The 22,218-nt window shown below is 46.0% G+C and overlaps 3 protein-coding genes across 9 annotated transcripts in view; 2 read left to right on the top strand and 1 right to left on the bottom strand.

Moving 5' to 3' along the window:
* Positions 1-4,112, top strand: part of crebbpa (CREB binding protein a) — a 36,086-nt gene extending 31,974 nt beyond the window's left edge. For all 5 annotated transcript variants that reach the window (XM_055040910.1, XM_055040909.1, XM_055040911.1 and 2 more), the window contains one exon: positions 392-4,112. In XM_055040910.1, the coding sequence (XP_054896885.1) occupies positions 392-2,665 (2,274 nt within the window). In that variant the 3' untranslated portion in view covers positions 2,666-4,112. The remainder of the gene's footprint in view (positions 1-391) is intronic.
* Positions 4,113-5,940: 1,828 nt separating this feature from the next.
* Positions 5,941-16,603, top strand: slx4 (SLX4 structure-specific endonuclease subunit homolog (S. cerevisiae)). Of its 3 annotated transcripts, XM_055041306.1 has the most exons (14): positions 5,941-5,967; positions 6,189-6,685; positions 7,276-7,477; positions 8,180-8,398; positions 8,489-8,703; positions 9,213-9,496; positions 10,361-10,562; positions 10,681-10,820; positions 11,004-11,150; positions 11,892-12,061; positions 12,635-14,205; positions 14,796-14,895; positions 15,113-15,379; positions 16,039-16,603. In XM_055041306.1, the coding sequence occupies exons 2-14, from the start codon at positions 6,295-6,297 to the stop codon at positions 16,400-16,402; spliced, it is 4,272 nt and encodes a 1,423-aa protein (XP_054897281.1). In that variant the 5' UTR covers positions 5,941-5,967; positions 6,189-6,294; the 3' UTR covers positions 16,403-16,603. The 3 variants fall into 3 exon arrangements, with proteins under 3 accessions (XP_054897281.1, XP_054897282.1, XP_054897279.1); XM_055041307.1 differs by having other exon boundaries at positions 5,950-6,685; positions 16,042-16,603; XM_055041304.1 differs by having other exon boundaries at positions 5,950-6,685.
* A 163-nt stretch (positions 16,604-16,766) lies between these two features.
* mcrip2 (MAPK regulated corepressor interacting protein 2) lies at positions 16,767-22,144 on the bottom strand. The gene is made up of 5 exons (XM_055041308.1): positions 21,572-22,144; positions 21,384-21,453; positions 20,178-20,314; positions 18,412-18,513; positions 16,767-17,236 (listed from the first exon to the last, which is right to left on the bottom strand). Exons 1-5 carry the CDS (start codon positions 21,699-21,701, stop codon positions 17,166-17,168), a joined length of 510 nt encoding a protein of 169 aa, XP_054897283.1. The 5' UTR covers positions 21,702-22,144; the 3' UTR covers positions 16,767-17,165.
* Between the last annotated feature and the right edge of the window lie 74 nt (positions 22,145-22,218).

The following is a 22,218-nucleotide window of genomic DNA, read 5'->3' as shown; positions in this document are numbered from 1 at the left end:
ATAATTGGTCATTTTTATTTTTTGTTATGCAGAGCACTTTAATCTGAACACTTCACCATTTTGGTCGCCTCAAACAAATCCAATTTTCTGTCTGGGACTTTAAGTTTATAGAAATTGTGATTACTGTCTGAACTACAAGTTGATCTGTAGTATAAGTCGCACCAGTCAGCAATGTGCCACGAAGAGGAAGCAATATGACTCAGTGTGGCTAGTCGCACGAGCCAAACTGCTACTTATAGTGCAGAAAATAGAGTATACTAACACTATTTGACAAAATATAATCTTTGTTGCCTGTATTACGTTTTTACGATTTAAAGCACTTCGAGCTGCCTTGTCACTGAAATGTGCTGTATAAATAAACTTGACTCACCTGTTCTTTTCTCTGCTTCAGGACTTTGATCTGTGCATTAGTTGCTACAACACGAAGGGCCACGAGCACCAGATGGTGAAGTGGGGTCTCGGCCTGGACGACGACAACAACAGCCAAAGCGGCGAAGCCTCCAAAAGCCCGCAGGAGAGCCGGCGTCTGAGCATCCAGCGCTGCATCCAGTCTCTGGTCCACGCATGTCAGTGCCGCAACGCCAACTGCTCTCTGCCGTCCTGCCAGAAGATGAAGAGAGTGGTGCAGCACACCAAAGGCTGCAAGCGCAAAACCAACGGGGGCTGCCCGGTGTGCAAGCAGCTCATCGCATTATGCTGCTACCACGCCAAGCATTGCCAAGAGAACAAGTGTCCGGTCCCATTCTGCCTGAACATCAAGCACAAGCTCCGACAGCAGCAGCTGCAGCATCGGCTGCAGCAGGCGCAGTTGATGAGGAGAAGAATGGCCACCATGCAGGGCCGGACAATGCCGCTGCCGTCCCCGCCTGCTACTGCCGCGCCCAGCACTCCCACGTCCCACGCCCAGCCCAGCACTCCTCAGACGCCGCAGCAGCCGCTGTCCAACCAACCGCCCACGCCCAACTCGGCAGGCGTCATGTCCCCTGCCTTCCCCGGCGTGCCGCGAGCGGGCCCGCCGCAAGCGAGCGTGTCGCAGGGTAAGCCAGGTCCCCACGCCTCGCCCCTGCACCAGCAGCAGTCTCCTCTCCCTCAGTCGCCTCAGCAGCGCCAGCAGCAGGCTCCTCTTGCCGCCATCAAGATGGCACACCACATAGAGATGATGGCGCAGGCACAGCAGAACCAGCAGAACTACCGGGTCAACATGAACGGCTTACCCATGACCCCCCAGCAGACGCAGCAGCAGCGCATGGCTCAAACCATGCAGGTGGTGGCGGGGCCCCGCGGCCCCCAGGTCATGCAGCAGCCCCCTTTAGGGCAGTGGCCCGCAGCCACCGGCCCCATGCCGGCTCAGAACCAACAGCCAGGCGTGGTTCCGAACCAGAACACGCCTCAGCCGGCCATGAGCATCCAGCGAGCCATAATGCCGCCCGGGCAACAGGGTCAGCAGAGGATGCTGATGCCGCCGCAACCAGGTCCGCGGCCGCAAACCCCCCAGAGAACAGGCACCATACCCCCGAATGCGCTTCAGGACCTCCTTCGCACCTTGAAGTCCCCAAGCTCCCCGCAGCAGCAGCAGCAGGTCCTCAACATCCTGAAGTCCAACCCGCAGCTAATGGCAGCTTTCATCAAACAGCGGACAGCCAAGTACCACGCGAGCCAGCCGCAGCAGCAGCCGCAGGCTGGTCAGCCACAACCGCAGCAGCAACCCGGCATGCCAGCGATGCAGGCCATGGCCATGCAAGGTGGGCCGGTGCAGAGGGCGGCGATGCCCCCTCAACAGCAGCAGCAGGCTCCAGTGCAGGGGCTGGCCCAGCTGGGCGCAGGGCAGCTGATGAACGCAGCTCACAGCACCAACCCGCAGATCCAGGAACTCTACCGCCGGCAGCTTTTGCGACAGCAGCAGCAGCAGCAACAACAGCAGCAGCAGCAGCAACAACAGCCGCAGCAGCAAGGGGTAATGCCGCAGGGTCACCTCGGTCAGTTTCCCAATCAGCAGCAGGGAACTCCTGCGATGTACTCCCACATCCGCATGCAGCAGCAGCAGCAGATAGCCATGCAGCAAGCGGGCGCTGCTGGGGCGGGGGGCGTAACTATGGGTCAGCTCCCACCAATGGCTCAAATGGCCCAGCCCGGAATGAGCATGGACTCCACGCAGAACCTGTTGCATCAGCGCATGCAACAACAGCAGGCGCAACTCCCTCAGCAGCAGCAGCAGGCCGTCCTCAAGCAGCAAATGGGCTCCCCGGCCCACCCGAGCCCCATGAGCCCCCAGACCCACCTGCTGGCTGGCCAAGCTCAAGGCACCGCCCACCTCTCTGCCCAGCCAGGACTGGCCAACGCCCTCGGCAACCAGGTCCGCTCCCCGGCGCCCGTCCAGTCGCCTGCGCAGCAGCAACAGCCGCCGCCACATTCCAGCCCGTCGCCGCAAGTCCAAAACCAACCACAACCCTCGCCGCAGCACCCGGCCCTGCCGCACTCGGGGTCACCTCACCCAGTGCTGGGCGGCCCGCTACAGTCGCTGGAGCAGGGACACCTGGGGACGCCGGAGCAAAGCGCCATGCTGCCGCAGCTCAACACGCCCAACCGGGGGGCACTGAGCAGCGACTTGGGGCTGGTGGGGGACGCCACGGGGGACACGCTGGAGAGGTTCGTGGAGGGGTTGTAGCATTTTGTAACTGGGAACAAAAAATAACTCTTTTCTCTCCCAATGCCCCTCACCTATACTCCCCGGTTTCCCCCTCGGACTCTTTACCCCACCAGAGGGCTTCGTTCGTTCTTTCTAAGATTGAGAACGTTTTCGTTTTGTACTGACATGTAAAAAGTTTCAGCTGTTTTTGTGGAAAGGGGAGGGCGGGACGTGACTAAAGAAAAACTCGGTCAAGAAACAAACTGTTCTTGGGAATGTAATGGTTTCCTGGACCCCAAGCGCCGGGTTTGTTTTTTTTTTTTTTTTTTTTTTTTCTTAAAATGTTTGAGGGATTTGCAAGTTTTCTTCTTAAAATAAAATTAAATCACAAAGAATATATTTTTGGTTGAGACCAAATGTGTTCTGTACTCAGTTTATTTTCATTTGTGGTATGATTTCATGCCTTCTTTCTTTTTTTTAAGAAAATGTAAAATTGCATTATACCATTCATATCTTTTATTTTGTACCGGATTTTTTCTTTTTTTTTTGTTGGATTTATTTTTTGTTGTCTTTTTGGGGGAAAAAAGGTAATGCGTTTTTTTGTTAAAACTGTAAAAATATTTTTTGTCTGGGAATCGGGACAGGTTTGTTTTTTTTTTTCTCTCTTCGTGAGCCGTCATTCCTGGCAATTGTAATCTAGTATTGTACCATTACGGCGAGACGATGCATTCAGGGACGGCAGCGGCTCCCTTTATTTTTTTTATTTTTTAGACTTTTCGTTGTGCGTGTTTATGAAGAGCACTCGGTCGTATTAAAGTAGGAACTGGCCTGCGGCAGGCTGCGTATTCGCTGGCATGTATGCAGGCGCACATGAAGACACTGATGCACAGACCCTCACAGTCACTAATAGGAACACTGCTCTGAATTTCACAGAGGACTGCAGACTTCAATCTCAAATAGAAAAAAAAAACCATCTTCTGCTGGTGTAGAAAGTTGTTGGGTTTGACTAAAAAAAGAAGAAAATTGTCATACCTTCTTTTTTTTTTCTTTTCTTTTTTTCCCCTTGTCATACAAATGTAAAGTGTAAAGAGAGCGTGAGAAAGAGACCAGCCCCCTAAGCTGAGGTGGAATGATAACAGGTTGTTTGTAGAAAACAATCTTAAGTGATTCCCAAAAGCCCCAAGTTTTACACTAAAGTTGTGAGCCATCAACGGGTGAAAGGGCAACATTTGAGATTCACCTTAAGGAAAGCTTAATTGTCATCAACCTTCGTTCCTCTCACAAACACTTGAATTTGGGGGGGGATTTCCTTTTTCTCCTATTGTAAATCAAGCTATTAAGCAAAAATACTATAAATATAAGGAAGAGAGAATGAAATCACTGTATAAACTGGTAAAAGATTCATTTCTTACTTATATACCATATTGTTAAATAAACTGTGTGCAACAGAAGAATGCCAGTACTCTGTTGACTGAATGAGGCAATACTTTTACTGTTGGTGTGTGTTATTCATTTCAGTACTTTTCTGTCCTTTAGCATCAACTTTGGTCACATACCCCATATTGAGTCTTCTGGTACCTAAAGAATTGCCTATTTACCCCTTTCTAAGCCTAAACCTTTTCATACTTGTATGTTAAAAAAAAAAAAAGAAAAAAGTTTCTTGCCTTCAGAGTTTAGCCTAGTTTGTAAATGCTCAAATCCTCTATATTTAATTTACAGATGCACTTAGAAACTTTAAACGTCAAAAAGTGAACTCGTTTACTACATGCTGTGTCATATTCCAACTGCTTTTAATTCAGTTGATCTGGATTATTTTTAATCAACATTTAAACTGTTACGAAGATGTTAACTTGCACACTCACACTTTTTCCTTCCACTAAACTTTCTGTCATTATAAAGTTTTACAGGATCTCAGGTTGGCTTAAGGTTGAGGGCCCACATCTGCAGGAGGACAAGTCCGGGGATCTGGGATTCGTCTCCCACAGCCGCAGGGTCCAGTTCAGCCGATTAGATGTCAGGTTTAACAGCAGCCATGTTGTGACTATTTCACTTTTATTTCCATCTTCTTGCTAATAGCAACAGGAGAAAAGTGATCTTACACCAGTTAGCCCACTTTGTCAGGATTGAATTGAAAATATGCCAATTTGTTATAAAAAAATAAAATAAATAAAAAGTGTTCCCATACTTGTTCTATTTTACAGCACAAATCAAAATTAAGTACAGACAAAAATAAATAAATGTATATAAATGAGCTAAGAGCCAGCAGAGACATCTCGTTGCAGGACACTGGCCCTTGAGCAATGCACTTTGGGACCACTGGCAGAAACCACACACTACTGTTAAGAAGAATGGCTTTTCGGAGTGAATAAGCTACCGATTATCAATTTGTCTAGCCATGGGACAGCCGCGGGATGAATGATGAAGAGCCGTTTAGGAGCCAAGAAAGACCCGGTTCTTATGTGTCCAAATGGTCTGGATCTCGAAAACCAGCCGCAATTCCCACCACTATGACAATCATAAACATATTAAATATTGGCGAACAGAGCCAACAGACGAAGGCGTTGTGGCTCTTAACGATAAAATGAGTTAATTAGTAAAGCAGTTGTTTTATTGTTCATAGCTAGCGGCTTGTTCTTTCTGTGAAATTGTTCATTTGTGAGCAATTTTCTGTTCTTTGAAAATTAGCTGAACAATCTGGTTAACGCTCGTGCACGTGCTCCTTGTAGGCGTTTTGCACTTTCCATTATTTTGGACGTACTTGTATATTTCAGATTAAACAAATTATATCAGGAAACACTCACCAGAGGACATTCAAGGACCAACTTTCAAAGAGCAAAAACTAAAATTTGCTCCATGTTTTCAACAAGTTGGGGGCGCCAATTGGACACGACGGCGACCTTTTTGTAGTCACGCGCATAAAGTGAAATAAAATAAAATATTCAGGGCTCAACAGAGGTTTTTTTTTTTTCATCCAATGCTTATGTGTGTCGTTTCTAATGCTGCCCCGGGCTAATGCCCATGCAGCCCATATAAATTCCCCGAAACCATATCTGAACCTCCTTCATTTCTAACACAATATGTCATTTTACACAGCAATGCTCAGAAGATTTATTGATTTATTTTATTTTCACTTCCTTTTTCAGTGGAGCAGTTATTGTATTTATAGTGAATTAGATATTTTTTATATCGTCGTCAGAAACTCTGTATTTACTATAATAAAATATTTATTTAATATTAAGTTATATTTTACAGTAAGTGGCGTCAGCGAAAAGATGATCTGAATAACCGCTGTTTATTGGTTGATTATCACGTGACCGGAAGCCAGGAATGGAGCGGTTGTGGTAAGACGTTTTGAAACATAAACAATCTCTTCGGGTCTTTCTGTCTTTCGTTAAGCAATGTTACGTAAAACTAGACACTCCTAGCATCAGACGGAGAGTGTTGAGGCAATGAGGGACCTGTCCACAAACCTCAGCAAGACTTTGATTAGCACCAATAGCTAGCACACCGGCTGCTGTCTGTCGTGTTGTGTTCAAGGACCTCGTCTCCCCTCCGTTAACAGGTGACGAAATGGGTTTTTATTCCGTTTTCCCTGCCTAACCCAGCTGTTTCTGCGAGTTGGGAGCGGCAGCTGGAACCATGCAGCTTCGCCACCTAATGTCATAAACATGGACGACTCCGAGCTGGATTTTGTGGACCTCTGCTCCAAATTGCTGAAGCGCGTCCGCAAGAAAGAACCAGGCAGACCGAGCAGGAAGGCAGAACAGCAGAGCTCCAGCCAGGCAACCCGGGGGGAAAAGAGAACGGTTGATGGGCAGGATGAGGATAATCTGTCCAGGTTTTCAGCCACTGGGTCGGAGGTGGTCTGTGGAGGAACTGGGCGTGACTCCGAGGATGCTGTTCAGGCTTCTGCTTTTCCTCCAGCCAAAGCAAAAGACAAGGTACTCCACAGGATGCAAGAGTTTAAGAGAGCCAGGCCACAGACGATGATGCACAGAAACAGAATCGAGCCGGCAAAGACCGACGGCTGTACTGTGACTGCACAGCATCAAAAAGCAGGTAATGCAAAGATTAGTCCAACCCAAACCTCGTAAGTTATGGAAATGGTGGTGGTGTGGTGTGCAGTTTTATTCAGATTTAGGTCGAGGCTTGAACTGTGTCCTGCTACAACATGGGTCTGCAACCTTTACATGACATCCAAGCCCATTTTTTGCCCTGAGTCCAGCTAAACTATAACTACCTTATTATAAGCACAAATACTGCACACATTAAACAAATCTTATCACAGGAATCCTGTTGTAAAAGAACAACTGTTAATATTTTTGTTTTAAAAATAAGAGGACGAAACTTTCATCTTATGTGGAGAAGTTGACATTTGCAAATAGTTACTAGCCTAACAGTAAAAAAAAGATATAAGTAAAAGTGACTAATACTCGTAGTGTCATTCAGTTGAAATTCAATGTAATTATTCACTGGAAAAAAAAAACATTATTTCTAAAACATCTGTTTATCATTTTTAAGTATTTCATGGTGATTATGGACATTCTAAAGAGCCACTTCTCGAACAAACTCTTAAGTAGTGTCATGGTAAAGGGGACGGATAAAAAAGTGCAATGCGCAGTTTTACTATGACCCACGTCTGTCCTCAGATAAGGCGGCGGCGGCGGCGCCCCGCTCTGAGATCCCAGAGAGTGACGAGGCGCTGGCCCTGCGGCTGCAGCGGGAGCTGGACAGGGAGGCGGCAGAGGCCCAGATGGTGGACCTGGAGGACGGAGGCCTTTTCTTCTGTCAGATCTGCCACCGGGACTTGTCACACATGACCCCCGAGGGGCGCACACAACACCTCAACAGGTCCGGACGTGTTCTTCCTTTGTGTGTCTCATGTTGCAGGCAGAGGCTGGTAAACTGGACTAAGAGTAGCTCTACTTCAACATATTTTTCACTCACGTAAAAGTCAAAAGTAGCCATTCAGCTGTGAACTGAAAAACAGCTCACAGCATCAAACTGTGAAAAAATCAGACCTTTTTAGAATGTTTAGATGACAATACGTTTATTGTTTTGATTAACTGATTAGTGTTTTGTTTTTTGTTTCTTTACAGGATTAGTAAAGTTTTGGCTTAATTCCTGCTCTGAGCTTGTTGTTCTTTCAGCAAATGGCCTTCTTTTGAGTTTGTACACTCCGGTTAACAATTAATCAATCACTAACAATTATTTCAACAATCGATTCGTCACAGTTAATTATTTCAGCCCCGGTCTCGTCCAATTTCCTTTCAGCTGAGGATGACGGTTCAGGTCAGATGGTTGAAACTTGGACATGATGAGAATTTCCAACTGGACAATTATCAGAAAAAAATGTGTCCAGTACACTCACCATACACACACACACACACACACACACACACACACACACACACACACACACACACACACACACACACCAGAACTGCTTTGATTGGACAATCTGAGCTAACTGAGCTTCTGAAAAGACTCGACCCTCAGCCCTGCTACAAATTTACGGTCTGCCTTTAAAAAACATGTTTGCTTTTCTTGCAGGTGTTTGGATCAAAACGAACAGAGCGCGGCATCTCTCCCCCCGCCCTCCGCTGTCCCCGACTGTCCCATCTGCGGCAAGAAGTTCAAGAGCCAGAAGAGCCGCTCGGCCCACCTGAAGCGCTGCTCCGCGGACATGGGCGTCTCCCCGGCCGTTCTGCTGCAAGCTCTGCAGAGACAGGCCGAGGAGAGCCGCAGTTCTGCCGTCGCCGCCAACGCACAGTGAGTGCCTCATCGTGAAGGACACGTCCTTAATGCCGCAGCCCCTGAGCGCATAAAGCTGAAGAAACTGTCCCTGTTTCTTCTTCCTAGCCTAGAGACGGGCGGCGTCAAAAGGAAAGGGCCGCCTCAGCCGGAGCTTCCAGCAAGGAAGAAGCCCAGGAAGAAGGCAGAGCGGCTGGACGAGGACACCATGGTGGCTCTGGCTCTGTCCTCCTCCCTCCTGGAGCAGCAGAAGGAACAGCAGGCTCAAAGCGGTCCGTCTCACAGCTCCGTGACTCCACTGCTGATGTGGAATCCAGATGCTGGTACGGTACCACCACTAACATTTTCTGGGACCTTTCAGAACAAATAGGCTGTAAAGTTCTTGGGCTTGGAGACCTTTTTGATATAATAAGGTAGTTTTAGACCTTCCCTTTGTTTTGATCTGAAATTAATCACTCAAAATCAAGATGTTGAATGCTTTTTATAGGCATAGTATGCTAGAAATTTGGGAAAACATTTTTACACTTAAATAAGATTCTACATAATTTTAAAAATTTGTTCAGTTGTCTATAAGGAAGTTATTTTCAAATGTGAGGTATGATTGTGGGATCTTTTTAATTTTATTTAAGAAATCTGCAAAAATGTAAAAAGTAAAATAAAATTCATGACAGCAAAACGTGGAAAAATTGAGACGCAGTGAAAATTTGCAGATGTACTTCACTTGAACACTTCTTAAATTTAAACACTTTTCAAACATCTGGTGAGAGATCAGTCTGAGGAACCTCATCAACTTCAAATCTACTATCATTTCTTCTTCTCTGTTTTTGTGCAGCTAAAGGACGCGTTAAAAAGAAAAAGGGAGCCGTCCCTCGCCCTCCGCCACTCCTCCTAGTTCAGGACGCAGAGACCGCCCTGGCGAGGCTGCAGGACCGGGTCTCTGCTCTCTTGCTGCGCCGCCGGCCGCCCTCTCCTCCAACCCCGACGCGAAGCCCAAGCAAGCTGCCCGGCTGGACAGGTGCTGCCCCCCTCTGGCGGAAAAGTGCACTGCTGAGTGGAGGCTCCACCTCTCTGTCTGAGTTCTACGCTGCGGAGCTCCAGCACCTGTTTATTACAAAGGTAATAGAGGGGGGTAAAGGATTCGTTTTCATGCTTTATTCCTTTTTTTTTTGTCATGTGTTAAGTTGACTTAAAAGTTGAAGGCCCATCTTTAAAAAAAATAGAATTATTTTGCGTTTCGTTTTACAGACCACCTTAAACCGGAGCACAAGATTCAATTTGCTCCCAGTCAACTTTAAATCCGGCAAGTTTTCTGCAGGCTTCACCAACTCAAATTTAAGACCATAACGAATGACCTATATTTCCACAAAAATGTGTGAACTTCATCTAGCCAACTGGCGGCAAAATGCAATAGAGGCAGGAAAGCTAACTAGCTAGCTAGATAGTTAGTTAGCACGGGTATGTTAGCGGGGAGCTAGCTGTAGCCTCAACCGTTTGAGTGACAGAACGCGGTGAAATGTTTTTTTTTTTAACTTATTCTCAATTAGAAAAACCTTTAATAATGTACAAAAGAAGTGAATATGACAATATAACAGTTTTCAGAACAGACCGTCAAATTTTTGTGGATAAATAGAGGAAAAACGGGAACAAAAACATGTTTAAAACTGCAAGGACCTGGCGGGGTTATGGCAAGTCGTGGTAGTTTTCTTATTTGCATTGGAGGGATATTATGTAATTTGAAAATTATTTTTTTTTAAATGTGCTCAGAAAGACAGTCGACAATGGAGTGCTGTTTTTCCATTAAAATAAATAAATACACTGAATGTACGACAACATTTAAGGCCTGTGATATAAATATTAAAGGGCAACTCAATTTTTAAAAATAAATGTGAGAAATTTTATGGCCCTAATTTTAGATATATGAATTGGAGACTTCCGCAACTTACATGTGCTTTAATCAATGTCCTCCTGTTCCACTTTAAGCCAGATGTGGTCTTATCAAGCAGCAGCAACCAGCCGGCGTCTTCTGCCCCGCCTGCCCTGCCCTCCTGCTCCCAGACGGAGTCCTCCTCTCCCTCCACTCCAGGGACGGGAGAGCTCCAAGTGGGAAGCCAGGCCATCCGAGACCTGATGGAGCTGGCTGAAGACGGCATGACTCTGACCCAATACGGATACGCGGACAAAGGTAAACTCTGCCATGCAGTTATATCAGGAGAAAAATGTAAGGTTTGACTGAGCTACACGACGGACGGGAGAGATGAGAAGGAAATCTGACTAAATCTTGATTGCGTCTGTTTCCGCAGCCAGGCACCTGAGCGGTTTCATTCAAGAGGAAAAGTTGGAGAATCAGGCTGAGCCGTCGGACGACACCGACACCAGCAGCCGGGCAGTGAGGAGGTCAGATCGGCCAGAGGCGGACCGAGACGGAGCCAGACATGAGTCGGTGAGCAGAAAGTTTTCAGCTACTTAAATTGACTTATGTGTTAGTCATAAAATGTCAATGAAATGTGTTTTTGTTGCTTCTTGTGTAAATTACAATTACAAACCAGGAAGAATTTTAAAAAAATAAAGAAACCTGTCATGTTTGTGGTAAGCTTAATCTGTTGTTATGGTGTTTCCCCTGTAGGTGGCGCTCTCCAGGCTGTCCTCAGACCTGAGCAGCATGGTTAACAACCCTCAGCTCAGTGACCTGCAGCTCCAGGTGGACAGTGGAGAGGTCTACTTTGCGCATTCCTTCATGGTGTACGCTCGCTGCCCCCTGCTGGCTGAAATGGTGAAATGATGAACGTTTTTTTAGACGCTTTATGTTCTTATCTTCAAGTAGTTTGTTTTTAAATAAATAATGTCGTTTACATCCCATATCTAAGGTGGCATAAACGAGGAGGAAGCAGCTGAAATATTTGGATAGATCAATAACAGATTGTTTCATCACGAAAAATAGATTTTGGAATCCAAATTGAATTAATTTGCTTTATTTTGGGGCTTTTGTTAGGACGGGTCATTTTGACCCGTAGGACAGGGGGAGTGAATAGAATGTTATGATCGCACGAGGGTTAAAATAATAAAACAGAGTTGTTTTCTTTTATTGGACATTTAGACTCATGGAAAATTTGGAAAAAGGAAAAAAAAAAAACAGTTTGTTTTGTCTTTTCTTTCTTTTCCCCCCTTTTCTGAGATTGCATTTTCAACCAGATATGTGGCCAGGTGTAGTTTAGATTCGCATTTCGTTAAATAAAGCCATTAAAATTATTTGTACTATTAAAAACTCACATTTGTACTGTTTAGCTGGGGATTACATAGATAAAGGTTCGTTCGCTATGACCATAAACCGACCAATGCCTCAAATAAATCTGCATCCTTTAACTGTTTTTTTCTTCTTCTTTTTTTCTTTTTTGGGGGTGAAATATTTCGCGACCAAAACTCGTGAAATATTGCCATCGTTGTGACTGTCTTCCGCTCTGATAGGTTAAGAGGTTAAGTTTTAACTTTGCGTGATCCGTCGCTCCTCTTCCAGGTGCATGAAAGTGGGTTCGGTGTGCAGGAGGAGGGCACCGCCGCAGCTCACAGGGTGTTGCTGAGCGACGTGCCGGGCGAGGCGGTGCTGGCTGTGCTGCGGTACCTCTACACCGCCCGCTGCTCCGTCGCTGCGGCGCTGCGGCCTCATGTGCTGGAGCTGGCATCCAGGTCGGCTCCGCTCACCTAAAACCACAAACTCTTAACGTGTTTAGTTTAGAATTTGTATGATAGTCTGTGTTTTATTATTAGCATCGTTTTCAAAAATGGTTTGCAAAGAGAAATCCAAAAGTGTAGTGTCTATTTGAATTCATGTGGTGATTAGTGGGTTGTCTACTAAAGCAGATCTTGTTTAGAGACACATATGTCTGTTGATAAAAAGACATAATTATGTATAATTTAGGAAATTTGTCAAATTACAATTTTATTTCCAGATTTAGGGCGTAAAGTAAAGAAAACATAAATGTTTGCACAAAGTGGATGCATACATTTTTTTCCATGGATATATGTGGGAAATTCAGTAAAAATAAAAGAAAAAACAATATTATGATACTTTTTGCATCTCCTAAAACCTGTCTATGTTTATTTACATTTAAAACATCAGTTGGTTCTTTACTTTTTCTTCAGCCGTAGTTAAGAGACACTTGCAGCTCCAGAGCCTCAGGTTGTAGCCCCCTGGTCAAAGTCAAAAGTTTAAACGACTTAAGTTTCAGTCACGTTTACACTCAACGTCTGCATGTCCAGGTTTGACCTGCAGGAGCTGGAGCAGCTGTGTCGTTTCCAAACGGAGAACATGGCGGCGGGAGACGCTGGGCTCGACGTGAACCAGGAAGAGAACAACGTCAACAACCAAACGGACCAGGCCTTCGTGGAGCTCCTTCGATCCATGTGGGTCGAGGAGGAGGAGGACGGAGGAGGACGGCCGGAGGACGAGGTCGCCACGGGCGACGGAGAAATCGGCGAGGAGCGAGTGAACGAGGAGGAGCTGGAGGAGATTTATGAGTTCGCCGCCACACAGAGGCAGAGGGCGAAAGAGGAAGAGGAGGTGGAGGAAGATGAGAAACCAGAACGCGTCTCGGACCGCAGCTGCAGTCGGCTTTTCTCCCAGTCCTACCATGATGGAGAAGCTTCAACCGCGCCTCCTCTTCTGCCTCATGAAGCGGCGCCCAAACACTCTGCTAGGACTCTGCTTCAGTCGTCAGCAAGCATCGCCGATGAATCCTCCCTCAACCTTCCCGTCCCCGGGCCGTCTCCAGGGCGACCGGCTCAGGGGGATGGACACAGGAGAAGTGAGGAAGCCGCAGCAGAAAGCCGAGCTCGCCGCAGCGCCCCCCCTTCGCCCGCGAGGAGAGACGAGGCAGAGCTCATCGTTCTGTCCGACTCCAGCGAAGAGGAGGGAGCCGATCGGAGCTTCACGGGGATCAAACCCGGCCAGAGCCCGAGTCCCAGAGAATCGGTGTGTGGTTCCCAGTTCAGTCCCGGTGAGCCTATCGGGTGTTCGCCAGAGCTTTCCTGGCTCGTCCCTTCCACGCCTGTCAGGTCTCCGGTCGGAAACACCAAGACCGCCTCCATACAGACCGACAGCAGCATGTGCAGGACGCGACTTTTCCCCAGAGTGGACCCGTCTCCCCCCACCTCGCCGTCCAGGAACACCGTCCCGACCTCCAGCACTCCTTTGAAAGCCTCCGCAGAACGCAAAGTTTCTCCAAACAAACGAAAGAGCACTGAAGCGTTCGCAGCCCACCGTTCCTTTAGAGATTCCTCAAAGCCTGAGGCTCCGCTGCATGCAGACCCAGAGAGGCAAAAGAAAGCGAGGACCCCTGTCTCCAATCCTTCAGGTCAGCCCTCGTCTTCTTCTCCTATGGAATCCAGTGTGCAGCCTGGCGTCAGCGACATGGACCAAGTAACATCTGTCTCAGACGTGAGGGACTCTAGTTTCCAGCAAAGTTTCATGGATGAGCCTCCGATAGCTTTTAACGACTCCTGGGGCCTGGACGCCTGCGCCGAAGGCGACCCGGGCGGCTTCAGCCTGAAGCTGGACGACACCGAAGAGTCCAGCTCTGCAGGGAGACCCGGAGTGACCAGTCCGACAGCTACAAGCAGCGTCCAGAACCCTGCTGCAGGTCCAGCCTCGCTGACCACGTCAGAGGTCCACAACGACCTGCTGGACTCCAAAATATGGGGCAGCTGGGAGGACGATGGAGGAGCAGGAGAGATAGAGGAGGAGGAAGAGGGAGAGGGAGAGGAGGAGGAAGAGGAGGAGGGTCTTCCTCTGTCTCAGAGAGCGAACCCGGCGGCTCAGGTCAAAACTCCAAGTAGGTGTTGACATATTTTTTTAATCAGTAAAACTCAAACTGTGGCGAAATTCAAAGACCTTCAACAACTTTATTTCAGAGAAAACTATTTCATGATGGTAACTTTTACCCAAAAAAAAGTTTTTCATATTTGAAACTCCAAAGTCAATGTTGTGATTTTTAATAAATGTTCTAGGCTGCAGCTTTTAAAAAAAAAAATTCTAGATGCAGGCATGTTGCTGTGGGAGGGTTAGTCACTGATGCTGCTTCTGTTAGTGGAAAGTTGAGTGGAAGAAAAAAAAAACAAATAAAGCTTTGAGAGGTTTGTGAGATAAAGTTTCAAAGTTAGATTTTCTGAAAAGTTGATTTTTAGTTTTTATTAACTGAGCCATAATAATAAATCCCAATGAATCTTTCATTTTTTGAAGCGAGTCACTAAAATGAATTGAGCGCTTGCTTTTTAGCTGTAGCTGCATTTTTGATAGTTTACGATGCCTCTTCTTGGAAAGACTAACAGGCCCACAGCATCACTGATCCTCCGCCTTACTCACAACATGCTGCACCATCAGAAAAAAAAAAACGCCCTTGCTTATGAACTGTCACTGTATCAGAGACGTGGAAGCAGAAGCGGCGGCGCCCCCCGGTGCCCATCACGCCCACGCCTCACTACTCTGACATGGACACGCCTGAGCTCAAGAACAAACTCAGCAGGTCAGTCGCACTTCCTTCATCATCTTCACCCTGAGCAAAGTTTACACAAAGGTCAAGTTGGGTTTTTTTTTTCTTCTCCCCCTCGATCAAGGTGATTAAGTGATGAACCAATCAGATTACTCTCGGCTAAGTCGATCTCAGGCTGCTTTTCTGTTTTTTTCCCCCTCCTGTCTCTCCCGGCCATCTGCTCGCCTTAACCGTTCCCCCCCTCATGCAGCTTCGGCGTGCGGCCTTTACCGAAGCGTCAAATGGTCCTCAAGCTGAAGGAGATCCACCAGTACACCCACCAGCTGACCAGCTCCGAGGAAGAGGAGGAAGAAGAGGGGCCCCTCAGCGGGGCGGTCTCCTGCGCCCGCTTCAAAGAGCCCCCGGCGCCCGCCGCCGCGTCCCCCGTCAAAACGTACCAAGAGGAAGCCGGCGATCAGCTCTCTGCCTCCCAGGGCTCAAACGCCTCATCCACCGCCGCCAGCGACGAGTCGGAAAAGTGCGTGGTGTGATCGTAGCGCTTCTGTGTCTGCAAACTAAAAAACACGTGTAGTGGAGAAGTGTTCAGACCCAATTTATTAATTTTTAGATGGGCAGTAACTAGTTATGTTTACTCAGCTACATTTACTGGAGGAACTTCTTGAACAAAAAAGTTGCTTTTTTTCAGCATTTATGCTACACCGTACTTTTTACCTTTACTAAACTACTGTGAGTAACTTCACTGAATGGAGAACAAACTTGTTTTAACCAAAAATTCAGTTTTCAAAATGAGTTTCATATTGAAAGACAGTGATTTGGAAAGATGCTTATTTTGCCTGATGTTGTCATTAAGCTATTTTTATATAAATTATTTTCATTTTGCTCTTTTTAAAAATGGCAACATTTTCACACAATTTTATATTTCAGTCTGCCTGAGAAGCAATTTTCAAATATTAATTGATTAATGTTTTGATCAGTTACTATGTACTTATGCAGCCTTCTTACCAAATACTTTTTTACTTGAGTAAAATATGTGGAAGTGGTGCTTCTCTTACTTAAATACTATTTTTAGCGTTATATCATCATGGATTTCTTACAAAGCAGCATTTAATAGCATAAGTGGAAGAGAAATGATGGATGGTTTTCAAGTTTTTTTTTCTGTGACATCCTCTTCATCAGCAGGTCCAACCCTGAGCTGGTTCTCTCCTCCGGCGGCGACTCGGACAGCGACGTGTCGTCCTCTCAGGCCGCCTCGCGCCTCCAGGACCGCCTCCAGGCGGTGCGCTCCTTCATCCTGTCCGACTCCGACCTGTACAGTCGGATCCTCCAGTACCAGCCTCTGGTTCTCTCCCAGCTCCAGCAGCAGCTGAAGGCGGCGGGGATCCGCCTGGGCGCCGCCAAGCTGGTGGACTACCTGGACTCCCAGTGCATCACCTTCACCACGGCCAAGCCGGGCCAGCAGGCGGCCGGCCGCAGGCGGGGCGCGTGGACGGGCCGGGGGCCGATGGGGGGCGGGAGGAAGAACAGAGCTTTAAAACGCTAATTTGATGTAGAAAATGTGGGGGGGAAAATGTCGATTTTACGTGTGGAGCTTAATGTCTGGTTGAATCTGTTTTTAAATTCTGAGGCGCTTACACCAATTTAAACGTTGTAAATACTTGATATTTTTTTAAGAGGTTTCGGATTTTGGGAGTTCACTTTTTATATGTTGCATTGTTAAAATAAAACGGAAGTGTTTGTTGTATTGTGTGCAGGATGTGACGTTTGTAAACGTTTAGCATCCAGAAAGCAGCGTCGAGTCGATGGGATACGGGGCGTTGCCCGTCTCTGCGTCCCTCTTGTCCAGTTAATAACAAGTACTAGTGCCGAAAATATATATATTTACTTTTCCACAGAAACCACACCACACAAAAAGTTTTGAAAATGTTTTTTTTTTTTTACTTTTTCAAGCTTAACATCCAAACACCCAAAACGTACCCAGAGCTGTGCGTGTTTAAAGACAATAAAAATCTCACCGCTTCTTCTCACACATTGTTCAAGTACAGAGAGGAGTCCCTTGACGCAGCACAACATGAGGTCAGGTCTGTCGAGAGTTCACATTCAGGTCGCCGCTGCTCCGCTCAGGGACTGGAGGGGACGGGTTTATACTGCACCCAGATTTCTCTACTGCAGCGTAAAGCAAGGTGCTTTAAAATCAGATTCCGAAAAGTACGCACAGCACAGCGGCCCCCGGGAGACGGGCTCGACTCCGGTCCCCTCGCGGTCGGCGCCGGCTTGCTCCGCTTTTGGTGCACGCTCTCGTACGGCTACGACAGGTTGGCGATGTTGGCGAGGAAGCGCTGAGCCCACCACTCCTCCAGGTCTATGGGCACAAAGTCTGGGCAGAGGAGCGAAGAAAAAGGAGAATCAACTTCTGATCAAGAGTTTGTCGTTTTGTTTCAACGGATCAGTTTAAAACTGGATGTCAAAGTAATGAAAAGACCTGGCTTTTTACTTTTAAAAGGATTGCAGGGAATGCGCCACATTTCAAGCAGAAAGCGTATCTGTGTGAGCAACAGATCACGCTCCATGTGAAGGTCAGTCCATAAAGAAATTACTGGTAAGGTATCTGAAATGTTGGTAAAATGTTGCTAAAGTTTAAGTCTATATTTCCAGAATTTTCTTAATCTTGTCTGCATTCTGTTCTCCCTCCTTCCTAGCCTTCTCTCCTTTAATTTCTTCTAATTCCTCTATTTCAATCTTTCCCCTCCATTTCACTGTTTCTTGCTTATTTGCACTTCAACTAAGTATCCACAACCTGTTCAGAGGAGATGAACAGTGAAGTCTCAGTTTGGCTATTTCCTGTCTTTATAGGTCAAAGATGATCAAATGACGTCTAGTAATATTAAATAATAAATGATTGGGTTGTTCACCATGAAGCCTTTGTTGTTGTTTTCTTATATGCATTATTTCAGCACAGTCTTTGGGACATTTAAGACTTGGATTATACAGATTTTTTATTTTTTTTTTTTTAGGATAGAAAAAAACCTGAGCAACAATCGTCTTCTGATTACACAAAAAGTCTATCTGTTTTCAGTTACACAAGAGTGCCAGCCAATTAAGTTAAAAATAATCCGTCAGAAATGTTGCAGCTACAAACTGGAACCAGTTTGTCTGGCGCAGCCAAGAGCCTTTCAATCTGAAACAGTGAGTGAGACGTTTAAGGAAAACGCCCACTCTGGTATCACAAGAAATCCACTTTTCATTTTACTCATGACCTCTGACCTATGGCAGATCATCATAATATCTTAAATGTAAATAAAGATCATCTATCCTTATTGGCATTCAAAGAGTGAGACGTTTCAGGAAAACGCCCCCCCCCACACACACACACACAGTAGCGCTCGAGTCCACCGGGGTGATGAAAGCGGCGCTTCCGGAATCAAGGTGAGATTACTGGTTCAAAGTTCTGCAGGAACAGAGCCGCCCGACACAAATCAGACGGGAGATCAGCTTTACGAGGGCGGCTTTGCTTTGTTCTGCGCTGAGCTGCAGGAGGTGGAGGTAACTCACTCTTCATCACAGCGCCGGGGGTCTTCTCTGCGTACTGAACCGGCCCCCTGCTGTCAGCTGACTCCCCTCGGTCTTCCAGCTTCTGCTCCACTTCCTGCCATACTGCACACAGGCAGAGAAACACACACAGGACGTCAGACGCTGAGACTGAGACACACACACACACACACACACAGCTGGATTTCTTAATGCAACCGACAAGAAATTCCTTTCAGTTCACATCTGCTTTAAAATCACAGCAAAAATACATTCAAATTTGGGCTGATTAATTGAGATTAGCTGATGACTGAAATGACCGTCAACTAATTTAGAAATTGATTATGCTGGAGGACATACTTGGCAATAATTAATCCGAACCTGTATAAAAGATATTTACATTTAAGATTAACAATAACGCGTCTGCAAAAACTCCTCAAGTGGTAAAGATTTAGCATCACTTGGTTTAAATTCTGTAAAACAAAATGATCTTTTAAGCATCTATTACTTATTATTTACTAAACATAATCCAAGAAATATGCATTTAAACGACTTCAATGAAAAACCAGCAGAATGTGCTAATTTTTCTTATCCGATTCATCAATTAATCGTCAGAGCAATCAATAGAATAAATCGCTAACTGAAGTTGCAGCCCTACTTGGAATAATTTGACAAAATGGAACAAAAGGTCTCAGTATTTTGCACCTTCGACTTGTTACTGTCGATGTAAAATCCAGATCCCAGTGACATTACTGCAGGGAAGCTGGTTAAGGAACTGGTTTTTATTTCCTTTTCTTTCAGATCCAGTAACAACAAAGAGCTGCAGTTTTGTGGCAACAAACAACCAGCGGAGTCGCATCTTTCCTGGCGAGAGCCCAAAGGAAACAGAAAGTTGCTGATTTACACAAACTCAGCCGTGCAGGCTGCTATTTTCCCACCGAGGGACGGCCGGTCGGCGCTGACCCACATTACAGTAACTCGAAGCGACCGTCGGTTTCTGAAGCGCTGTTGAATAAAACGCCGCTTAATTGTTGCAGACACATTGACGTGAAGTTGAGAACCTGTCCTGGGTTAGATTTAATCACGCCATCTATTCATGACATGGCTTCACAGTGAGAGGAAGCCATGTTTTCCTCCGGGCTCTTTTTCTGAACGGAAAGAAGCATTTGCCAAAGTTCCTCATAAGAGAGAGAAAATTCAAGAAAAGAAGCTCGAAAATGAGACGAACACTCAGAGTGAAGTGGGAAATCTGCACTTGCAGATTTTTAGTTTTTGGAAGAAAATACACAAAATACACGTATGTGAAAAAAGTAATTGTCCCCTAAAACCTAATAATTGGTTCAGTGACATCATAATCCATTTTATTTATTATTTACATGCGTTTGCTTTTTTTTTTTCTGTTTTATTTATTATTTTTAGCTGTGTTTTATTTTGGATTATAATACGTTTCAATTCCAGAATTGCAGTTTATTGATCTCTGTGATCTTGCATTATTATGCCATCATCAATATGCTACTTGAAAATTTTCTCAAAACAACAATATTATCGTTTATCGCGATAACTACTGGGACAAATCATCATCCGGAAAAATGTGTTATTGTAACAGGCCTGTGTATTTATTTTTTTTAAACACAGAATTTATGTTTCATTTGATTGAGTCGTGATGCGGCCAACTCCATGTAGAGTGTGAACTCTCTGAAGCGCTGCGTCAGCTTTAGGTCAGACGGAGCAGGGAGCTTCCAGAGAGTTAAACGTCTGACCCCGCGGCCCACTGACCCGGCGACCCTCACCTTCGTAGACGAATCTGACGTTCTCCTCGTGCGCAGCCGTGAATCCCTCTGCGGCCGGGCTCTGGCTCTTCTGCGTGGCCGTCCCGTTGTGGCGCTTCCCGTTGAGCCGATTGAAGACGATCTTCGGAGGTGGAGAGCTGTGGGGAGGACGGCGCGCCGATCACAAGCCGGAAAACGAGAGAAGCCATATTCGTGGAGGCAAGTTAAGTGAGTTGAGGCTGAGGCTTCAACTTATTGGGAAACCGAGGTGAAACACTGAGGTTCACCATGGAATCCTGTAGGTTCATATATTAATCTTATGAAAGGAAGTTGTAAATCATCTCTATTTTTAATTCCATGGAGCAAATTATGAACTTTTCTAATTTCTCTGTTTTTGGTTTTTTTGGTGACTAGCAGGATCCAATGTCCTACTGCTGGTCAAGAAATATTGGAAAATTACAACAAGTTTAGGCTCTGCTGGAATTGAAGTATAAATTCCTTATTATTATTATCATTATTATTATAAGAAAATAATCAGGCCAAATTTAAGTTTCTGACCAGCAGAAAAACAGAAACAAGATTGTATCTAAATTTCATATTTAAAAAAAATTCAATTGATCTGATCATAAAATCCAATAAAGAAGCTTAAATTATTAGAAATATTCTTTATTAATTTGTATGGTGTAAAAAAAATGTATGGAAGCCCATTTCTGCCACTTGTATGATTTAAAAAAAAATCTTGGATTTCATTATTACATAGCTAAGTAATTATTATGAGAAAGTATAACGTAAATATGAGAAATACCAAAAAGATATCCACAAAAAACAAACAAAGAAATAAGTATTTATTATTATTGAGTGGCGGAAAATGGCTAACATATGAAAGGGCTCCATAAAAGGTGAGTCTACAGGTAGAACCAGATTTTACAACCGATCATGAACGCCCCACAAAAACAATGTTAAGACGTCAAAATGTGACTCTAAAGTAAATATAGATAAAGGTTTGAAGAACGGGTCTAAAGGGAAAAAGTTTACAAAAATTTACAAAAACAAAAAAATAGACACGTCCGATAATGGACGCATGCCACGTCGAGGTCGTTACATGACCGCACTGCTCGTCCACGTGGGAAGAAGTATTTTGGGCCCACGCGGCTGCCAGCGCGAGTCGCGTAAACAAAACTCCATAATTACAGGTACGGTAATAGAACAAAGACGGGGTGTACTCACTTCGAGGCGAGCCAAGAGGTGGGCTTTAGCTTCAAGTCGCTGAACTTGCTCTCGACCTGCTGTGTGGGACCTGAGGTGAAACCCGACTGTTTAACTTTGTGCAGTTTTTTATTTGAAGTAAATAAACTCAGCAAACTTTCCTCCGTGGAGCGTCGTTAGGTAACCCGCGCTGCCACTCACTCACTCACCTGTCCTCCGTTGTGTAACGAGTTTGCTGGGACCCCTGGTGATTGTGTACATCATGTGACGTCTGGAAGCGGTAATAAGCCCGTCAGAGTGCGCCTCTTCCCCGGTGGCCACCTCCAAACTCTTCACCATAAACTTCCAGCTCGCTCCTCCTTGACGCAGCGCGTCCTGCTTTGCGGTGCAGTCGCCCGGGTGAGCCGCTCCGAGGTCGGCCACAAGCCTGCGCGGGACTCGCTTGGCTTGGCTCCGTCGGCTGCTGTGTGTTTTACGGCAGGGCGCTCCGAGCCGGCCGCTGTCCAGGTGCCAACGGGACCGCTGCGCGTTCTTTAGGGTGGTGTGTAGGTCATTCAAGGAGAACCCGGGTCCACGGCGCCGGGGACCGTGCACGGGAGGAGGGATAAACGCTTTCTGACGCCCGAGGTCTGTGACTCTCTGAGACGGACACTGTGTCTGCTGTGCACCGCTGCAGCTCCAAAGATGACTGCAATACCCCCGCTCCTCTGACAGATTACAAGGGCGAACGAAGCGCACTTTACTTTCATAAGGACTAGGAACTACCACGCTCGTACATTGTGAAGCTACCCATTGAGAATTCTGAAGCTTCCGGCGGCGAATTTCAAAATAAAAGCCTTACGCTGCAAGTAAAGGT

This window comes from Poeciliopsis prolifica, unplaced genomic scaffold (genome assembly GCF_027474105.1).
Source record: "Poeciliopsis prolifica strain line A6 unplaced genomic scaffold, Auburn_PproV2 SCAFFOLD016, whole genome shotgun sequence".
NCBI lineage: Eukaryota > Metazoa > Chordata > Actinopteri > Cyprinodontiformes > Poeciliidae > Poeciliopsis > Poeciliopsis prolifica.
The sequence above is the reverse complement of the archived record's forward strand: the minus strand, read 5'-3'. Positions and strand labels throughout refer to the sequence as shown.

Excerpts from the sequence above, each read along its gene's own strand:
- slx4 (XM_055041306.1), top strand. The coding sequence starts at position 6,295 with ATGGACGACTCCGAGCTGGATTTTGTGGACCTCTGCTCCAAATTGCTG. Across the intron at positions 7,478-8,179 it reads CGCACACAACACCTCAACAG|GTGTTTGGATCAAAACGAAC; the intron begins GTCCGGACGTGT and ends CTTTTCTTGCAG. Across the intron at positions 12,062-12,634 it reads GTGCTGGAGCTGGCATCCAG|GTTTGACCTGCAGGAGCTGG; the intron begins GTCGGCTCCGCT and ends CTGCATGTCCAG.
- mcrip2 (XM_055041308.1), bottom strand. The coding sequence starts at position 21,701 with ATGGTGAAGAGTTTGGAGGTGGCCACCGGGGAAGAGGCGCACTCTGAC. Across the intron at positions 18,514-20,177 it reads CGTCAGATTCGTCTACGAAG|TATGGCAGGAAGTGGAGCAG; the intron begins GTGAGGGTCGCC and ends GCCTGTGTGCAG. Across the intron at positions 17,237-18,411 it reads CCCCGGCGCTGTGATGAAGA|ACTTTGTGCCCATAGACCTG; the intron begins GTGAGTTACCTC and ends TCCTCTGCCCAG.